General features: G+C 47.6%; 1 protein-coding gene across 1 annotated transcript in view; it reads left to right on the top strand.

The window, feature by feature from the left end:
- Window positions 1-21108, top strand: part of CDCP1 (CUB domain containing protein 1) — a 58427-nt gene that overhangs the window by 26420 nt on the left and 10899 nt on the right. The window contains exons 2-6 of the mRNA XM_055413609.2: window positions 218-421; window positions 8790-9155; window positions 10385-10753; window positions 17659-17880; window positions 19200-19580. Coding sequence (XP_055269584.2) covers window positions 218-421; window positions 8790-9155; window positions 10385-10753; window positions 17659-17880; window positions 19200-19580 — 1542 coding nt within the window. The remainder of the gene's footprint in view (window positions 1-217; window positions 422-8789; window positions 9156-10384; window positions 10754-17658; window positions 17881-19199; window positions 19581-21108) is intronic.

The following is a 21108-nucleotide window of genomic DNA, read 5'->3' as shown; positions in this document are numbered from 1 at the left end:
TCAGAGATGAACATCAGGGCCTGGCCCCCAGTGGCCAGTTTCTTGTCCACAGGTAAGGATGAGACTGTCATTTGGTATCACCCCCCTTCTCAGACCGGGAGGAAGGAATAAAAGGGTTCAGAAGACCATCCTCCTGGACCAGCTGAGGGGATGGCAGCAGGTAGGCAGCCCTAGTCCATCCTCTTCATTCTATTATTTTTCTTCCTTCTTTCTGAAGCTTATGAGATTGATCTGCCACGTGGAAGTGGCCTCACAGCCCTCCTGAAGCCCGGGACCCGGACTCTGCCAGTGAAACTCTGTTACATCATTTCTAAAAGATGGGAAACCACCCTGTCCATCAAAGCCGGAGAGAAAAAGGTCTTTTCCTTTAGCTGCCAGGATCCGCATAATTACTTCGTTATCGAGATCCAGAAGAATATTGGTAAGTACTCACTCGTGGGCTCTTTGGCCTCCCTGTCTCTTCTTTCCAAGCTAACCCCGCCTCTACTGCTAGAGAGGTGAGACCTGTTCTGGAATTCTGCACTGTCTTTAGCTTGTATGTGGCCAGCCACAGTCCTAAGCATTTTGCATGGTTTCAGGGGGTTTTTTTGTTGTTGTTTTCTTTTAATCCTCAAAGCAGCCCTAAGAGAAGTTCTCAAAGGAAGTCACTTGCCTAAGATGGCACAGCTGGTATGTCTCAGCAAGACAGGAACCCCAAGTATTCGGGAATTCTGGATCCAGAGTGTCTGCCTGTGGCCACTATGCCACACTGTCTCATAGCAAAGCTATGGATCCTCGGGTGATGCTCTGTCTGATGTGCTAAAAACATCTGGCTGAGCAGGAGTGGAAGTCAAGGGAGCTGGGGACAGAAGAATTGGAAGATTGAGGAGATAAGAGTGGGGCAGTGGATCCACTGGTTACAATGGGAAAAACACAGCAGCTTTGCAGGCTGAGGGACCTGGTTTGACTTCAAGTGCCAGGGCAACTGATCATGTGCCTTGATTGCATGGCTTCATATAAGTTACTTACCTGCTTTGTGATTTAGTTTTCTAGTCTGTAAACTAAGAGTCATTGTACCAACCAATAGGGATGTTTTCGGGATGAAATAAAATAATGGATTGAGGTGTATGACATACTGGCATTCAATAAACTACAGATACTTGGCATTATTAATGATAACGAGTTTGGGATAGGAGATTGACGTAAGAAATACTAATCAGGCAGAAAGAATTAAAGGTATACTTTCCAAATTATTTTAAGGTGGCATGCCAATGAGAAACTAATAGGTGTATTAACAACAATGAGAACACTATTTTGACATAATCAGAGTCATACTCAGAAAATCTCAGAAAATTTCTTCACCTTTAACTGAAAATAGATGAATTGGAATAGATCATGAAGGAAGAAGAAGAATAAAATCAACCTTGAGAAGAAGGAATTCATAAAAATCAAATGAGAAATTAAAGTAGTTAAAAGCAGTTTTAAAAATTATGTTTATGGATTTCCCTGGTGGTCCAGTGGTTAAGAATCCTCCTGCCAATGCAGGAGACACGGGTTCAATCTCTAGTTCAGCTGAGCCCATGCTCCACAACGAGAGAAGACGCTGCAGTGAGAAGCCTGTGCACTGCAGCTAGAGTAGCCCCCACTCAACAGATTTAAAGAAAGCCCCCACACGGCAATGAAGACCCAGTGCAGCCAAAAAAAAGGTACTTATAACTAAAGCCAAAACCTGGTTCTTTGTAAAGGCCAATTAAATAGACAAATCTCTGACTAGTCTCCAGGAAAGAAGAGAGATAAATTGCAAATATATAACACTGAACGTATACATGTGGATTTAATGACCTATAGAAAGCAGATTGCTGAAACTATGAGAGACTGATAATAATTGTGAAAATCTGAATGACAAAATGATTTCCAGGGAAAATTTACTGGGCCAGATTGACTCAAAGAAAGGGAGGAAACATGAATAAGTATATAATCAAGGAGGAGACTGGAAACAATGTCCAATGTGATGGAGAAAGGGTTTGGGTTTGTCAGAGATAGTTTCACAGAAATCTCCTATAAAACTCCAAGTAGCAGATAATTTCTGTAATATTTAAACAATTCCAGAGGAAGGTTGACAAACCTTTTCTGTAAAAGGCCAGAGAGTAAATATCTTAGACGTTCTATGCCAGATGGTGTCTGTCACAGCTCCTCCACTCTGCTGTGATAGCACAAAATCAACCATAGACAATAGATAAACAAATGGGCAATGAATATCCCATGTTTATTTACAAGAACAGATGTTTGACTGGATTGGGCCTATGAGCTGTGGTTTGTCAAACCCCATTCTAGAACGCTGAAAGAGGTGAAGTTTCACAGTTCATTTTCTAAGGTCCTTAAAACCCTGATGTCATACTCTTCCACTGCATAAGAAGAAAATAGACAAATCTCTTATGAATATGCTTTGCCCCCCAAATCCTAAGTAAAATAGAAGTATATCAAATCCAAAAATTGCATGGAAAGACTAAAGCAACAAGAGCAGGAGGACTTGTTGGAAGACAGGATCGTTCTAACGATTAGCCAGTCAGCTCAATGTACTGCAGCATGTGAGTATGTGACAGGGAAGAACTGCACTTGATTTTGTTTTTCAGTTGTGTCAGTTTTTGGCTGTGCTGGGTCTTCGTTGCTGGGCATGGGTTATTTCAAGTTTCGGAGTGTGGGGGCTGCTCTTGATTGCGGTGTTCGGGCTTCTCATCGCAGTGTCTTCTCTTGTTGCGGAGCACAGGCTGTAGGCGCGTGGGCTCAGTAGTTTTGGCTCATGGGCTTAGTTGCCTTGTGGCATGTGGAATCTTCCCAGACCAGGGATTGAACCTGTGTCCCTACATTGGCAGATGGATTCTGAACCACTGGACCACCAGGGAGGCCCACACTTGATCATCTTAATAGATGATTTTAAATGATTTTAATAAAATGCTCTGGCGTGCATGCTTAGTCACTTCAGTCATGTCTGACTCTTTGCAACGCTATGGACTATAGCCCATCAGGCTCCTTTGTCCATGGATTCTCCAGGCAAGAATACTGGAGTGGGTTGCCATGCCCTCCTCCAGGGGATCTTCCCAACTCGGGGATCAAACCTGCATCTTTTGCATTGCAGGCTTGTATACCGCTGAGCCACCAGGGAAGCCCAAAACCATTCTTAGTAAACTAGAAATAGAGGAATATTTTCTTAATCCAATAAATTGTATTCATCAAAAACCAATAGCAGAGACTTCCCTGGCGATCCAGTGGTTAAGACTCCATGCTTCCTCTGCAGAGGGCATGGATTTGATCCCTGATAGGGGAAGTTCCGCTTGCTGCACAGTGTGGCCAAAATAAAGCAATAACAAGTATATTTAACCATCAGACATAGAAGCATTACCAATAAAACAAGGAACAAAATAAGGATTCCCACTGTGCATGCTTTTGGTCACTGGTATTCAAAAGTTCTGTTTACTAAGTATTTAGAGATAATCTTAATAAATACATAGGATGTATATGAAGCAAAATATACAATTTTGCTGAAAGACCAAAGAGAAGACGTGAGTAAATGGAGAGATGTTCCCATGTTACCTGATGAAAATCTCAGTATTTTTTGTGTCGTCTCCCCCCAAAATTAATTTATGAGTTTAAGTCAGTTACAGTTAAAATGTCAATGAAGCTTTTGCATAGGTGAGGAGACTATTGATAGAATTCAAAGGAATGGTGCACTGCCATTAAAAGAATGAAGGAAATCTATGTATTAATGTTTGACATGGAAAGATACCCCTGGTAGTTTTGTTCCGTGCAAAACAATGCAGCTTTCAGTAGGAGAATATTTGTATGGTTTGTTGTTGTTATTTAGTCGCTAGGTTATATCTGACTCTTTTTGGACCCCGTGGACTGTAGCCCGCCAGTCTCCTCTGTCCATGGGATTCTCCAGGCTAGAATACTGGAGTGGGTTGCCATTTCCTATGCCAGGGGATCTTCCTGAACAAGGGATCGAACCCGTGTCTCCTGCTTGACAGGCAGATTCTTTCCACTAAACTATACAAGGAAGCCCTTGTATAGTTTAATTTCATTTTATTAAATACACAGAATCATACAGAGCCTCAAGTCTGGAGGGTTAAACACTAAAATGTGATCCTTATATTATTTCTGTAGTGAGTAGGGGAGGGGAACAGGTGGCATCCATTGTCTTCTTTCTGTTCCTCTGTACTGTCATTTTTTTTTACAAGCAGGCATTACTTTTATAATCAGTTAAGTCAAGAAAATGACTGCCATCTTGAAAAAGGAAAAAGATACCACAATCATACCTCACAAGACACATCTCATGAGACCCGTCTCATACAGTTTCCCGAATAATAAAAACCCATGCTCACAGTTTTTGAAAATGATATGAAAATAACATTTTTAGAATTATAAATCTACACACTGGAATCAAGTTCAGTGTTCTGCTTACCTCTGATTTTTAAAAACCTTTCTGAATAAACATTCTGAAAGTTTCAACGTTTAGCCCCTCTTCTTTTTTAAAAAAGAAGTTTAACTTTTATGTTACATTAGATATAACTGATTTACAATGTCACCCCGTCTCGAATGACTCCATTAAAGCTAATGAAAGTAGAAGTCTGTGCTGGGGAACTGAGGTGTGACTCACTTCAGAAATGACGCTTCTCCATCCTCTGGATCAGGAATCATTTGAGTTATGTAAACCTTTTTACACTGGACGGAGAACTGAAGACTTGGAGGCTCCAAAATCACTGCGGATGCTGATTGCAGCCATGAAATTAAAAGACACTTACTCCTTGGAAGGAAAGTTATGACCAACCCAGGAAGCATGTTAAAAAGCAGAGAAATTACTCTGTCATCAAAGATCCGTCTATTCAAGGCTATGGTTTTTCTAGTAGTCATGTATGGATGTGAGAGTTGGACTATAAAGAAAGCTGAACGCCAGAGAATTGATGCTTTTGAACTGTGGTGTTGGAGAAGACTCTTGAGAGTCCCTTGGACTGCAAGGAGATCCAACCAGTCTATCCTAAAGAAAATCAGTCCTGGGTGTTCATTGGAAGGACTGATGTTGAAGCTGAAACTCTAATACTTTGGCCACCTGATGCGAAGAGCTGACTCATTTGAAAATACCCTGATGCTGGAAAAGATTGAAGGCAGGAGGAAAGACGACGGAGGATGAGATGGTTGGATGGCATCGCAGATTCAATGGACATGAGTTGAGTAGGCTCCGGAAGTTGATGATGGGCAGGGAGGCCTGGGGTGCTGCAGCTCATGGGGTCGCAAAGAGTCGGACACGACTGAGCCACTGAACTGAACTGAGCTGAACTTGTGTGTCCATTCTGAAAACAAAGCTCTTAGCAACACGTTAAAAAATGTCCACACAACCTGACACTCCCAGGGTCACATGACTGGTGGCAGAGTTGTGGCTGAGAGACAGAGCTTTTTTGCTCCAGGTACTTGGTATGGAATTAAGCCAGAATCACTGCCTTAGTTGGGTTAAGTGATCCCATAAGAATACAGAAGCCAGTAGGAGCCACTCCGAGCCACATGGGAGGTGTAGCTGAAAAGTAGACCTGGCTTAATGCAAACAGTAGAGTTTCTGTGAGCTCCAAAATATTGATACTCTCTTTACCTACACACAAAACCTAATTTTAGCCACATTCATCACCTCATTGTCTAACCTTGCTTTATCACCTGAGCAGTGCAGGGCACTGGCAAGGGCACAAGTCAGCAAACAACAGTCTGGGCTTTCGTCCTGGGCGCGTGTGCACTGTGAGCACCATGCAAGCCACCCGGACTCCAGGGCTCTGCAAAAAATGAGAAGCTGGGTGTGCTGACCTCAGAGGTCCTTGACAGCTCTGAAATTCTCCCATAAGTCCTTCTCGAGTTGGCAGTCATTTCACATACTCCCCCGGAGCAGCAATAAAAAAAACTTGCAGATTATTGTTACAGTGGCCAGAGTGCTTTGCACCTTTCAGATTCCCTGTGCTGGAGACACCAAAAGCCACACTGCCTGCTTTTCCTTAGTGCCTCCCTGAGACAACGTTTCTCCCTTTGTTTTCTTTTGTTTCTTTTTAATTGGAGCATGATTGCTTTACCATGTCCTGTTAGTTTCTGCTGTGCAACAACTTGAATCAGCCACCTGTATACACATATCCCCTCCCTCCTAAGCCTCCCTCCCACCCCCTAGGTCATCACAGAGCACAGCTGAGCTCCCTGTGCTATGCAGCAGCTTCCCACTAGCTATGTATTTTGCACATGGTCGTGTGTATATGTCAGTGCTCCTCTTTCAGTTCATCCGCCTTCTTTCCCCGCTGTGTCCGCAAGTCCATTCTCCGTCTGCATCTCTGTCGTTTTGCAGTCACTCAGTCCTGTCTGACTCTTTGCGACCCCATGGACTGCAGCACCACAGGCCTTCCTGTCCCTCACTCTCTATTCTAACAGCGTCTCTATTTGCTATCCTGCAAATAGGTTCATCAGTACCAATTTTTTTAGATTCCATATATATGTGTTAACATACAATATTTATTTTCCTCTTTCTAACTTACTCTGTAAGACAGATTCTAGTTAAATCCATCTCACTGAAAATTCTCCCTTTGTTTTAAAAAGGTTTAGGAAACAAAGTACATCAAAGGATGTACTTAGACATTAGCCTTAGGGAAAAAGATTCAACAGCAGTGGTAATAACATACCAGCATTAAAGCCAGGAGGCAAGAAGATGACCTGGCCTCTGGGTTTCAGCCATTAAGGGCTTGTACACTAAGGGGATACTCCATCTGTTGATGACTGCACTGATGTGAGAACCAGTTTTAAAGGGTAGAGCTTGGCTCTATGCCTGAAAAGTTATGAAATCATGACTCTTTAGGGATCAAGGAGGTAGGACGTCCCAAAGCACAAGCCCCACTGCAAAGGGCCCCCCTCTGGGGGGCTGAGAATGGAGCCACAAGCTGGACTCCACTAACTTAATCTGGAAGACAATGCTGGTTTCCCCTGCTCTTCAAAAGCAGAGTTCCTGTGACAGTTTTTTCACAAGCTGGAATGGTGTAAATCGAAGCAGCAATTACCATAGGACATATTTTGCTAATGGAGGCACAAAGTAATTTGAAATAAAGCACAGATGCTCACAGATACAGTACAGAACTGTGGCGGCTTGATGCTAAGAGGCTGAGTGTCATTCCAGGGGGGAGAGAGCAGTGGCCACTTCTGAGGTACTCACTGCCTCTCTAATGGCTCCCTGCAAAATAAACCCCAAACGCTGTTCACGCTTTCCACCTTTTTTCATAAAAGCAAAAAATCTCTTTGGACTTATTTTGGTTCGTGTAAACATGGACTAACGTAAGTCTTTCATAAAAGTGAAGTGGTATAAAGCGAACTTGCAAAAAGTGGGGGAGACATATAGTTAGGAGGTGACTTTGGTCTGGTCCCTGGAAGCAGAGCCTGACATGGGGATTCTTGTCTTTAAGTCAGTATCAAGAGAGTTCCCTTGGTGGGGAGGGACTCTCCTAGCGGTCCAGTGGTTAAGGCTTCCCTTTCCAGTGCAGGGGGTACAGGTTTGATCCCTGGTCGGAGAGCTAAGGTCCCATGTGCCTCTCAGGAAAAAATAATAATAATAATAACATAAAACAGAAGCAATATTGTAACAAATTCAATAAATACTTTAAAAAAATAAAAGGTCCCCCCCAAAAAAACTCTTAAAAAAAAGGAGAGTTCCTGTCGGAAGAAACCTGTGAAGAAGTGAGGAAAATAGGATAAGATGAGTAGAGTGAGGGATACTTGTGGTTTTAGCTGCAGACTGAACTGGAGCTTGAGTGGCAATTGCCAGGCTGGGTCATGTGAAAAGGGGCAGCGGGTCAGGCTTTTCACTCGGCCTGGGGGGTGACTGGGGCTTCCCCTGTGGCCCTGTGATAAAGAACACACCTGCTGATGCTGGAAACACAAGTTCAGTCCCTGGATTGGAAGATCCCCTGGAGGAGGGAACGGCAACCCACTCCAGTGTTCTTGTCTGGAGAATCCCATGGACAGGGGAGCCTGGTGAGCTGTGGTTCCTAGGGTCACAAAGAGTTAGACACGACTAAAGATCTCTGGGCTGCCACCCTCTGAGGGGATGCAAGTCAGGGGGCAGGGAAATCTCTCAGGCTTTTCTGCCCCAAAGCAGTTCCCTCCAGCCAAGGCACTTCCCCAGAAAGGGACACACTCCTGAGCCATTGGCAGGCAACATTCTCATAGCCAGGAGATGGGGGACGGGGGAGGGAGGGGAACCTCCCCAAGGGGACACTGGTTTGAGGATGATTCAAGGGCGTTACATTTATTGTGCACCTTACTTCTATTATTTATTTAGCCTTTATTTTAATTATTTTTTTACCTTTTTAAAAAAATTATCTATTTTTAATTGGAGGATGATTGCTTTAGGCTGTTGTGTTGGCTTCTGCATTTGTTGTTCAGTCACTCAGTTGTGTACGGCTGTTTGCAAACCCATGGACTGCAGCACGCCAGGCTTCCTTCCCTGTCCTTTACCGTCTCCCAAAATGTGCTCAAACTCATGTCCATTGAGTCGGTGATGCCATCCAACCATCTCATCTTCTTCCGCCCCCTTCTCCTCCAGCCCTCAATCTTTCCCAGCATCAGGGTCTTTTTTTTTCTGCTACACAACATGAATATGTCTACTATTACCAAATCAGCGCCACCTCAGGTCATCAGGCATTAGATCCCAGAGGCTGGGGACCCCTGCACTCCAGGGGCTGAAGGGGGGGCAGTGAGGGGCCCAGTAGCGTTTGTGACCAGACCGTTTTGTGACTGTGTTTCAGACTGTGTGTCAGGCCAGTGTCCCTTTGGGGAGGTTCATCTTCAGCCTTCCACGTCGGTGTTGCCCACCCTCAACAGAACCTTCATCTGGGACATCAAGGCGAGCAAGAATGTCAGTCTCGAGCTGCAGTTCTCCCTGTCACGCCTGAGGCAGATCGGGCCAGCAGAGAACTGCCCAGATGGAGTCACTCACCACATCAGCGGCCGCGTCGACGCCAGCACGATGGTCAAGATCGGGACCTTCTGTGGCAATGGCACTGTGTCCCGGATCAAGATGCAAGAGGGAGTGAACCTGGCCTTGGACCTGCCGTGGTTCCACAACAGAAACGTCTCTGGCTTCAGCATCGCAAACCGCTTGTCGATAAAACGTGAGCTCGCCCACCCCGCTCTCCCCGACTAGTGGTTGAGGTTGAAACCTACAAAATCAGCCTCACTCTCCATCAGAAACAGTCTGATGGCGGCAGTTCTGTGATTCCATCTGACCCCTTAAAGCACATCCCACTCTCGTGAGGACGCGGGCTGCCTGGTGTGAACCCACCCTTCTCTGTTACACAGACCAGGTGGTGACTCTTTCCTTTTCCTTGGTATGTGAGACTTGTGTTCAAGAAATAGAACGGGACTGTCTGCGCAGACCTGCCGCTCCGTGACTCTGTTTCTCGTGTCTTTGTCCTGTCTTCCATCTCTTTCATATTTTCTCGAATCACATCGGTGGTGGTGTGCCACAGCTGGCTCACAGCAGCTCTGAGTGCCAGCTTCTAAGTGTTCTGGAATTTCGTGAGCTGGTAGTAAACAGAGCAATTACTAAAACTGTATAAACTTATAACTAGATAAATTAGTTTAGGAGCAAAGGTAATAAGAACTTGAAGCTCATCCCTTCTTAGTTAATGCACTTTACTCTTCTCTATGGTCTGAGGGTGGGTATGGCGATTGGATCTGTATGGTAAAAATCCTCTGTTAAGGGAGAGGCTGTCCATCACCTCCCACCTCCATGTTCATCCATCTCCTGTTGGCAGTTTGAAAACAGCAATAGTGGGAGTCTTTACCCCAAGGAAGTGGGCAGATACTACAAATTAGGGCTTTATTTTTTTCCCCTGCTGGGCTGTTATTAAACATTTACTCACATATGCTGATGGATCCTCATTCTCTTGTTCAGTTGCTTGGTTGTGTCCGACTCTTTGTGACCCCATGGACTGTAGCACGCCAGGCCTCCCTGTCCATCACTATCTCCCAGAGTTTGCTCAAACTCATGTCCATCGATTCGGTGATGCCATCCAACCATCTCATCCTCTGTCGTCCCCTTCTCCTCTTGCTCTCCATCTTTCCCAGCATCAGGGTCTTTTCCAGTGAAAGCGACCAAAGTATTGGAGCTTCAGCTTCAGCATCAGTCCTCACAATGAATCTTCAGGGTTGATTTCCTTTAAGATTGACTGGTTTGATCTCCTCTACCTTGAGTATAAACATGCCATATCCACACCCAACGCTCAGGATCTGAGACCTTGCCCTTCACCTCTTCTCTAACCCTGGTCCCTCCAGCCATGAATGACCAAGGCAGAGTGTAATCACCTCCTATTCTCTCATTTGGGTTCCACCCCCACAGGCCTGTGCATCATTGAGTCTGTGTTCGAGGGTGAGGGCTCGGCCACTCTGATGTCTGCCAACTACCCGGCCGGCTTCCCCGAGGACGAGCTCATGACGTGGCAGTTCGTCATCCCCGCGCCCCTGCGGGCCAGCGTCTCCTTCCTCCAGTTCAACGTCTCCAACTGCGTGAAGAAGGAGGAGCGGGTGGAATATTATATCCCGGGCTCCACCACCAACCCCGAGGTGTTTAAGCTGGAGGACCAGCAGCCTGGGAACATGGCCGGGAACTTCAACCTCTCTCTGCAGGGCTGTGACCAGGATGCCCAGAACCCAGGCATCCTGCGGCTACAGTTTCAAGTTTCTGTCCAGCATCCACAGAATGACAGCAGTAAGTGAGGCCCGCCTTCCTTCCCTGCCCCCTCCACCTTCCTTCCTTCCTGAAATCTCTCGCCTGGGGTGAGGTTCCTTCCTCCTTCTCCTCTGTAAGTCAGTCACACTTGGACTCTGGACCCTGCACGACTTTCAGGAAGTGCGTTGCTAAGGCAGTGACACCAGGTCACTGGGTGAACGCGGAGCTCGCCTCCATTTTAGCACGATAAGCAAAGACGATCCCGCGTTCAGGGTGCTGAGTTGTTTTTAATGAAGCCATTGGACGGTTACGCTCTAGAGCTCATGTCTTGACTGACCCTCCAGTGAATCAGGACTGTGAGCAGTGCTAATAACACTTTTATTGGCTGAATGCCCCATACCATGGGCACAAACTTTGCGTGCCAAGTCCTGCCCTAGGCACACCACTCACATAGTGAGTAATGGCGCACACGCTCTTCCTGGAAGAGGGATTGAACCTGTGTCCCTTGTATTGGCAGACGGATTCTTACCTGCTTTACCTGCAGGGAAGTCCCAAGAGTTATCTTCATTTATTGATGACAAACCAGAAGGTTCGGGGAGGTTATGACACTAGCCCAACATCACACAGCTTGCCAGGAGCAGAGCAAGCTCAGAGCCTGGAGCCTGTGCTTCTGGACCACACGGTACCCCAGGTTCTGTGACAGTGAGGTTCGTATCATTCCACACACATTACTGAGATGCCGTGAACCTTGAGAAGGGTTGTCAGGGCCGAAACGACAGCGAGGCAACGTGCCCAGGGCACAGCATTGGAGGGGGCCCCAGCTCTGACGAGCGCACTCTCACAGAGCCCCTATCCTTGGATCAGTATGAGGTCAGCCCCTGACAGCAAGCACCTCCTTAATACTTGCTCCCTGGGTTCCCTTGCCTCACAGGAGGGGAGTGGCGTGGATATTGAGAAAAAGGTACAGGATGAGTTCAGAGGGGCTCTTCCCGGGGGTTGTCTGTGAGCTGGAGTCTGTGAGTTGTGACAGGTGGGCTTGAACCAGGACCTCTGTGACATGTGCTAAGGATGGATCCTGCCCACGGGCTGCTTCTCATCCTTATCTTTATCAGTGTTTGCTTCGGAAAGTAGGCAGAAACAGGCAGAGAAAATTAGTGGGAGTGTGGACTGGCAGGCCTGGTAAATATCTGCCAAGTGATCACACGGGATCCATTCCCAGATTTGCCCATCTGATGCTGTCTTGGGAGTGCCCGCTCAGTGCCCACTTGGAGCCCAGCTCCTGGAGAAGCCTCAGTTCCATCATATCTTGGCCCAAGATTCCTTCTAATTCACAAGAACCGTGTACAAGGCATAACGTTATATATACATGTGTGTGTCCATTGATGACTCCACTGTCATCAGTGTCAGCAGAATGTTGAAAACAGCCATTGGAGGAATCAGAAATGGACTGGGTTTGAGTTGTAGAAGACGGAGGGATTTGTTTCCCATCTCGGGCGTGGTGAAGTGCCGCTGATGAATTCTGTTTCCTGTGACATCAGCTGGGTTGAAAGCTACATCTGATCAAATTGTTAAGCATGCTATCACCAGCATCAAGAAGGATCCGGCTTTAGTTTTGAGGTGAATAGTGGTTAACTGCACTTCAGATGTGTTTAGCAACATCGAGGCTTTGCATCAAGCAGTGTTTGCATTTTTCTAGACGACTGAGTGAACCTGGCCGGCAGAAATATCTTTTTTATTTGATTTGATTATTTTTGGTTGTGCTGGGTCTTCGTTGCTTTGGGCAGGCTTTTCTCTAGTTGTGACGAGCGGGGGCTACTCTTCATTGCGGTGCGTGGGCTTCTCACTGAGGTGGCTTCTCCTGTTTTAGAGCACGGGCTCTAGGGCATGCAGGCTGCAGTAGTTGCAGCTCCTGGACCCTAGGGCACAGGCTTAGTAGTTGTGGTTACGGACTTAGTTGCCCCGTGGCATGTGGGATCTTCCCAGACCCGGAATCACACCTGTGTCCCCTCCGTTGGCAGATGAACTGTTACCCACTGTACCATCAGGGATGTCCAGCAGAAGTATCTTTAGAGATAAAATTAGACAAGCCTAGGTGCCCTGAGAGCTCTGAGTTTCTGGACGTCTCCATCTTTGAAACCCAACATGAAATTTCAGGACATTGCGCAAGGCAGCCAGCCCTGTGCATTTACACATTTGTCAGGTTCTGTAAATATGTGTGGACAGCTTGTCTTGCAGGCAGCATAGCCCTGCAGTCAAGGGCACTCACTCTGGAGTTGGCCTCTGAGAAGTTAAAATGCTGGCTCCCCTATCACTGTGTGAGCCCAGGCAAGTCACTTCACTCCTGTGTGACTCAGTTCATCTTCCAGTGGAGCTAACAGGCCTGCCCTCATAGGGGTGCTGTGAAAATGCAATGAGGTGGCACTGCCTGGCAGGTCGTAAGCACTGTCTGAATGTTACCCTGCCAGGTGCCAGGGTCAGGGAAGGGAGGCAGAGTCGAATAAGACACAGCACTTGTCCTTAGAGGTTAGCCGGCAATCCAGAAGGCAGACGAGATTTGTTGGATGCTGGTGGTCCCTTCCCAGAGGAGTTTCTTCTATTTTCTTTTCATGTCTTGTTGATTTTATTTTAATAATCGCAATCTTTGTGCCCTGTTGGTGTAACATGTGGTCACTGTGTGGGTGGCCGTTTCTCCACAGGCTCCTCTGGGGCTGCAGTGGATCGCTGTAGGGGCCCAGGACCCCTGGTACGCTGTGCGTCACTGGGACGGGCGGAGGCCTTCAGGGCCAGGTCTCTTGGTTCTGCTCCAGCCGATTCTTCTGTCATCTTCATGCCCTCTCAGCATCAGCTGGTGGTAACAAATGCTGTTTCTCACTTTCCTGCACAGATAATAGAAGTTTCAGAGGAAGTTTTGGCTGGCGTTTCCACCCACTTGGCCATCTCCCCACCTTGGCACTGTCTCTGCACTGGTACTGGCAGAGGGGCCGTCATCTCCATCCTTTCCTGAGCGCTGGTGGTCAGCTGTTGCCGGCTTGTGGTTGGCTGTTCGGTGCTGGGAGCTGGTTATTCCACACTTGTGGTGGTTCTGTACCCATGGTCGGCCAGTTCCTATCTGTGTTAAACTCTTATGGATCGCCAGTAACTTCAGCCATGCCGGAGACTCCCATTGTGTCCGCGCCAGGGTTCCTGATCTCTCTACGTATACCTCCTCCTAGGCAATGAAGAGGGCCTCCCAGGTGGCACAGCGGTAAAGAATCCGCCTCCCAATGCAGGAGACCCAAGAGACGCGAGTTCGACCCCTGGGTCAGGAAGATCCCCTGCAGCAGGGCATGGCAACCCACTCCAGTATTCTTGCCTGGAGAATCCCATGGACAGAGGAGCCTGGTGGGCTACAGTCCGTGGGAGGGCAAAAGTCGGACAGGACTGTAGTGACTTAGCACACTCGCATGCTAACTCAGGAACAACCAGGTGGAAGAGACGCATGGGTATGTGGAAAGGAGGGCAGAGCTTCCAGGCCCTCTCCCCAAATCTCCACGTGTTCACCCACCCGGACGCCCCTCAGAAGCAGTTTCAGGGGCATGTAACGGGGTTCAGAGCAGGGAGTGTGCCTCAGGCTTGGGGGGGCATACCAAGAGGAGACTCCTAACAGAGCCTGGCCCTTCTCAGGCTGCCCAGGAGGCCCCAGAAAGGCTGTGCCCCTCGTGGCCACAGGAAAGAAACATATATATGCTGTTTATGCTCTTTCCTTTTTTTTAATTTACTTTTTTTGGCTGCACCAGGCGGCATGTGGGACTTAGTTTTCCGACCAGGGATTGGACCTGCACCCTCTGCATTGAAAGCAGGGGATCTTTATAATCAGATCACCCTCTGATGATCAGCATCCCTGTGCTCATTCGTAATCTTGGAGATGAGAAAGAAGCTGGAGGTTTTGGGTAGGGGGTACTTCAAGAGCCTTGACCTTGCTTTGTCCCAGCAGAAGGAAGCAAGTGCCCAGACCACCCCACCAGGAGCCCCCATGCGAGTGGTTTGCACTCATCACACACCATGTCGCGATCATCCATCTGTCCATCCATCTGTCCATGTCTGGGTCCTGCTAAACTCCCCATTGGGCGTCTTGTCTTATTCCTCTACCTTCCTACTCTCAGCAGTTTCCAGCACATTCCAGGCCCTCTGTAAACCCTATTGCACTACTCTCAGGAGGCCCCCTCTTGTCCAAAGTGGTTCATGACCCAGATGCATGCTCCAAAGGCACCACCTCTCAGAAGGGGCAAGGGTGGCATCCAGTGGCAGCACCAGAAGCACAGCTGCGGGAAAGTCGGACAAGGGCAAGAGCAAAGAACCAGAGCAGAGGCGAGGCTGGGAGACCTCCTCAGGCCACGCAGGCGGCTGTCACAGCCCCCTTGCAAAGGCAGAGCCTCAGCAAGGGCAGGGGCAGCTGTCAGAGGCCCCCAGACCCTTACCATCCATCCATCCAGTAGGACCTGACTACAGTGGGCCCAGACTGCCAAAAGAACCCAACTTAATGAATGTGGACAGCAGGAAGGTACTACATTGAGCCTGACTGCCCCCAGAGCCCTTCTCTCAACCTCTCTACTTTGCTGAAAATATCAACTAGGCTCACACTAGACCCAGATGGCTCCTGCAGAGGTTATCTTTCCATGACTTGACCACAAGCATCCTGTGTCTTAAGACAGCAATGTACAAGCTGCCCCAGACTCGAGGAATGACTGATCTAGCCAGCTGTGACTAGATGTGTGAGCATTGTGTGTCGCATTTAGCCTCCATTGCCCAAAGCCTGCAGCTTAATCATGTCTGAGATTGCCAGAGAGCTTGATTCACAATTATCTCCACCAAGCACCAGCTCAATGGACATGAATTTGAACAAACTCTGGGAGATACTGAAGGACAGGGGAGCCTGGCAGGCTACAGTCCATGGGGTCACAAAGAGTTGGACACAACTGAGCAACTAAATTTTCTACCTTCTGGAAGATACATTTACTTTCTCTGAAAATACCAACAGACTAAGTGTATCTTTAAGCCCTGTGGGTTTCCAAGTTATCATGAGTCAAGTAAGGTAAATGGACGTGAGTTTCCAACACTGTACGTCACATACTTCCTGTGACTCGTCTGGGTAAACACTGGTTGCAGAAGCAGTTACATAGCTTCTTTTTCAGCTTTCATAACCACCGGAAGCCACCTGCAGCCCTTAACTAAATGTTGCCTTTGTTTTTATTTTTTGTTGGGTAACTCCTGCTCTAAAAATTCAAATATCACAGACAAAGCTAAAATCCCCTTGACAATCTATATTGTCCCTACTTCCAGGCCCCCCTCCCAGGGTCACCACAGTTATGTGTGTGCTTAGTCACTCAGTCGTGTCCAACTCTTTGCGACCCCATGGACTATAGCCTGCCAGCCTCCTCTGTCCATGGGATTCTCCAGGCAAGAATACTGGAGTGGGTTGCCATGCCCTCCTCCAGGCGATCTTCCCAACCCAGGGATGGGATCCAGGTCTCCTGCATTGCAGGTGGATTCTTTACCATCTGAGTCATCAGGGAGGCCCATAACCGCAATTATGAATTTGTAATATTTCTCGCCAGATTTTTTTCTCTTCATTTACATATTAAATGCAAATTATATAAGTATGTACATGTAGAAACAGCTATTTCATTTTACATAGAGATTTTACAATCAAATAATGTCTAAATATGGTTCTACAACGTGCTATTTTGCCTCATACTATACCTTTTTAACTGCTGTGTGATATTCCACTGATGAGTTTCATGGTCTGTTTAACCATTCCAGTATTATTCTGCTGACTATCACTGGTGTACATATGCAGGTATATATCCCCATGTCACACTGCTGGATTTATAGGGGTGAAGAGCTTTTATTTTTATACTTTTTTTTTGACTGGGCCACATGGTCTTAGCTGTGGTATGTGGGATCTTTGCTGACACACGCAGAATCTTTAGTTACAACATGTGGGATCTAGTTTCCTGACCAGGGATTGAACCCAGGCCCCCCTGCATTGGGAGCCTGGAGTCTTAACCACTGGACCACCAGGGAAGTCCCACTATATTTTAATTTGCTTTTCTCTAATTACAAGCAGTATTACAAGTGATACTAAGAACCATTCACATTTTGGATATTTGGACATTTATATTTCCTGTACCGTGAACTCCTCAGTCATTCTGTTACAAATATTTTCTCCCAGTGTGTGCCTTGTCCTTCAAACATTATTTATGGTATCTAAACCAGATAGACATTTTAATCTTTTCTTTTTCTGCTTTTATAATTTGCGTTTATTCCACACTTAAAAAGATAATCTCTTTGTTTTTATTTTGGTGACTGCTCTGAGGCACCAGTGTACTGTTACTCTTTTACTCATGGGAGACACCGTTCTCTTGGCCCAGCCTATGAAGTAGTTCATCTTTTTGTCGCTTATTTGAAATGTAGCATTTATTACAGACTAAATTATATCTGTGATTCTGTCCTGTCTGTGAATCCTCTCTCCCTGCACTAATACCAACAGTTGTTAATTACTGTTCATAGTAGGAGAATATTTAAATAGGTGATGCTACATCTCACTTGGTTGAGTAAGATTTAACGAATATTTTAAAAGAGTAGTGAGTATGAAAACTGTAAAGTAGGTATATATGTACAAAATAATAAAGTAAAAGCTAAGTGTAAAATTTTATATGCACTGTAATATGCATGTGGATAAACAAGGACTAAAATGAATTTGAAGAAATGAAGTATTTCCATGAGAGGGGCAGAAATGCAGTCCACTCATTTTCTTTTTAAATTTTGTTTCAAGCTGTTACAATGTTATCTCACTAATAAACTTCCCAGCATTCCCCAGCCATGAGAGGTTCTGTGCTCATTTTTGCTCCACACAGGGATGGTCCTGACCATTCTTCACACCTGTTTTGTACTTGTGGTTCCAGATAAAACCTACGTGGTTGACTTGAGTAAGGAGCGAACCATGTCGCTGTCCATCGAGCCACGGCCCAGCAAACTGAAACGTGAGTTCGTCCCCGGCTGCTTCGTGTGTCTGAACTCTCGGACCTGCAGCACCAACCTCACCCTGACAGCTGGTTCCAAACACAGCATCTCCTTCCTTTGTGATGATCTGACACGCCTGTGGATCAACGCCGAGAAAACCATAAGTACGATCCTGCCCTGTCTCAGTGGGGTCCGCTGGGTGGGTTGTAAGTAAGCTGATCACCAGCAGGGCAGGGCGAGCAAGGGCAACCAGGAAGTGCAGAGCGAGGCAGAGACACGCCTCTTTTTAGACCAGCGGCCTCAGTGGGGACAGGCTTCCTTCAGAAGCAGGTGGCGTCCCCCATGGCCGTGCTCACGTCTCCTCTGCCCACCTCCAGTCTCCCTCCTTGTAGCCTTCCCTAACCTCCCGCATCTGCACGGCCCCTGCTTCCACTCTCACTGCCCGCTTTTCTTCTCTTGCATAAGAGCAAGTCTTGAGGTCAAAAACTTTGGCTTCTTCCATTTTTTTTAACCCCTTTAGTTACTAGCTGTGCTAGACGTGTGCTCGTCATGTAAGAAATGTTCCATGAGTGGAGAGCAGCAAAACCAAGAGGCACCTCCCTCGTGGGCGACCATCATCTCTCACATGGATGCTCTTAGGGTGTCCACCGAGGCAGCAGCTGGGGCCAGGAGAGGGAAGCAGCTAGCCCGAGGCCACCCTGATAGGAAGCAGCAGAGCTGAAACGCCAGCCGAGATCTCCACAGCTCCACTCTCTGCTCTAATCACTGAGCAGAACTGCTTCCCCACTGGCAGGGACGCTAGGCAACAGGGCCGGGTGGACAGAAAAAAATCTATACACGGCCCACGTGGCACTTAGCATCTAAGATGCAGGTTGTCTGAGAGATGGGAACTGGAGCAAACAAGAAGAGAAATTTTCAACCCTGACTCCTCCCCAGAAGGTGGTCTGCCAGTTTAGTGGAGAGAAGAAAGCGCGAGCAGGGGGTGAGCTAGGAAAGGAGCGCCAGGGAGGCAGGAATGAAGGAAGAGGAGAGACCAAAAAGAAAAGCAAGAAAGCCTCGGGCTAACTTGAGCGCTGGAGAGGATGCGCTTCCGGCCTCCTCCCGGCCGGGCACCACTGTGCGCTTCCGGCCTCTTCCCGGCCGGGCACCACTGTGCGCCTCCGGTCTCCTCCCGGCCGGGCACCACTGTGCGCCTCCGGTCTCCTCCCGGCCGGGCACCACTGTGCGCCTCCGGTCTCCTCCCGACCGGGCACCACTGTGCGCGTTCGATTTCCTCCCGGCCGAGCACCACTGTGCGCGTCCCGTCTCCTACCGGCCGGGCACCACTGTGCGCCTCCAGTCTCCTCCCGGCCGGGCACCACTGTGCGCGTCCCGTCTCCTACCTGTCGGGCACCACTGTGCGCGTAAGGTCTCCTTCCGGCCGTTTACTGCTGTGCATTTCCGGCCTCCTCCCAGCCGAGTACCACCAGCCCCTCTTTCGCAGGCTGCTCGGACCACCGGTACTGCCACAGGATGCGCTACTCGCTCCAGCTGCCACAGTCCATCCTCCAGCTACCCGTGCAGCTGCACGACTTCACCTGGAAGCTGCTGGTGCCCAAGGACAGGCTCAGCCTGGCGCTGGTGCCGGCCCAGAAGCTGCAGCAGCACACGCACGAGAGAGTCTGCAACACCAGCTTCAGCTACCTGGTGGCCAGCGCCGTGCCGGGCCAGGACCTTTACTTCGGCTCCTTCTGCTCCGGAGGGTCCATCGAGCAGATCCAGGTGAAGGAGAACATCTCGGTGACCCTCCGCACCTTTGCCCCCAACTTCCAACAAGAGAGCACTAAACAAGACCTGACTGTGTCCTTTATCCCCCACTTCAAAGGTAAGGGTGTCTTTCACTCTCTCCCCAGCTCCCTGCCCCTTTAGCCTTTCTCGTTGGAGAACCCATTTTGCTTTTGTGATCGACTTAATTGTCGATTTCAAAAGAAAGGGGTACCTCAGTGGGCTGTTCCTCTCGCGAGATGAGGAATCCTAATCCTGACTTTACCATTAGGCTGCTGCTGCTGCTAAGTCACTTCAGTTGTGTCCGACTGTGCGACCCCATAGACGGCAGCCCACCAGGCTTCCCCATCCCTGGGATTCTTCAGGCAAGAACACTGGAGTGGGTTGCCATTTCCTTCTCCAATGCATGAAAGTGAAAAGTGAAAGTTAAGTCGCTCAGTGTCTGACTCTTAGCGACCCCATGGACTGCAGTCTACCAGGCTCCTCCGTCCATAGGATTTTCCAGGCAAGAGTACTAGTGTAGACAATTCCAGGAGTTAAAGATAAGTCTCTAACATCACTCTCGGACAATAGGAGGTGATGGTAGGCAGCAGAACAAATAATCAGGTCTCGAGCCATTTTTGGAAGCAGGCAGGGCATAAAGGAGAACTAACCATAGTCTCAAGTCCTGGATTCTTGAGGTGGTAACATAAAAATCCTTATGCAGACATTTTTATGATTCTGCTTTGACAATTCAGAATGTGGTTCAGAGGACACAGTGGAAGGAATATAGAGAGAGAGATGAATCTTTGGAGCATTCTCTTGCATGGGAGAGCAGAGCCCTCCTGGGAGGCCAGTGCATGATTTTCTCAGGCAGTAAATGAAGTTTAAATAGGTCACAATGGGTGAAATCTATATGGCTAATTTTGAAATTCACACTCACCGTTACAGAGTTTTCAGTTCAGTTTTGAATTGACCGAGAGTTTAATTCAAGGTTTACTCCATAGTTTTGTTCTCAGAGCCATGAGTTGGAGGGAGATGAATCTTTGGCCGGTGAGATTAAGGTCAGTCTAGGCTGCCTGGCATCTTCTAGGTTACCAGAGAAACTCCTTGTGGGGTATCTTTGAAAATAAGACACACCGTCCTCAGTGTGGAGGGTTAGGGTTTTATCTCACCTGAAGGTAAGGAGTGGATTAGAGACCCTTTCAGCTTTGCCTTTCTAGAATTCCTCCCAGAACCTGAAGTTTTCTAAATCTCCAAAATAGAAATTAGTACATACCAGTCCCACCATGGTGCAGAGCATTAGATGAATGTTAGCTCCGTTGAGGGCATATATTTCTTTCTTTCTTTCTATTTTTAACTTTTTTGGCTGTGCCATGTGGCACGTGGGATTTTAGTTCCACAACCAGGAATCAAACCTTCGTCCCTTGCATTGGAAGGCAATTCTTAACCACTTGACCACCAGGGAAGTCCTGAGGGCATTTCTGAAAAGAACCTGAGATAACCACCAGTTTGGCAAACCAGCCTGTTTTATGTTTGGCTGATTTTTTCAAAAGACCTGAGAACCTACTTGAAGATTATTCTTTTGCTGACCAATATGGTAGCCACAGACCACATGTGGCAGTTTAAATTTAAATTAATAGTAAATG

The sequence above is a fragment of the Moschus berezovskii genome, chromosome 24 (assembly GCF_049115385.1).
Source record: "Moschus berezovskii isolate FMDL1 chromosome 24, NW_MosBer_1.0, whole genome shotgun sequence".
Classification (NCBI taxonomy): domain Eukaryota; kingdom Metazoa; phylum Chordata; class Mammalia; order Artiodactyla; family Moschidae; genus Moschus; species Moschus berezovskii.
The sequence above is the reverse complement of the archived record's forward strand: the minus strand, read 5'-3'. Positions and strand labels throughout refer to the sequence as shown.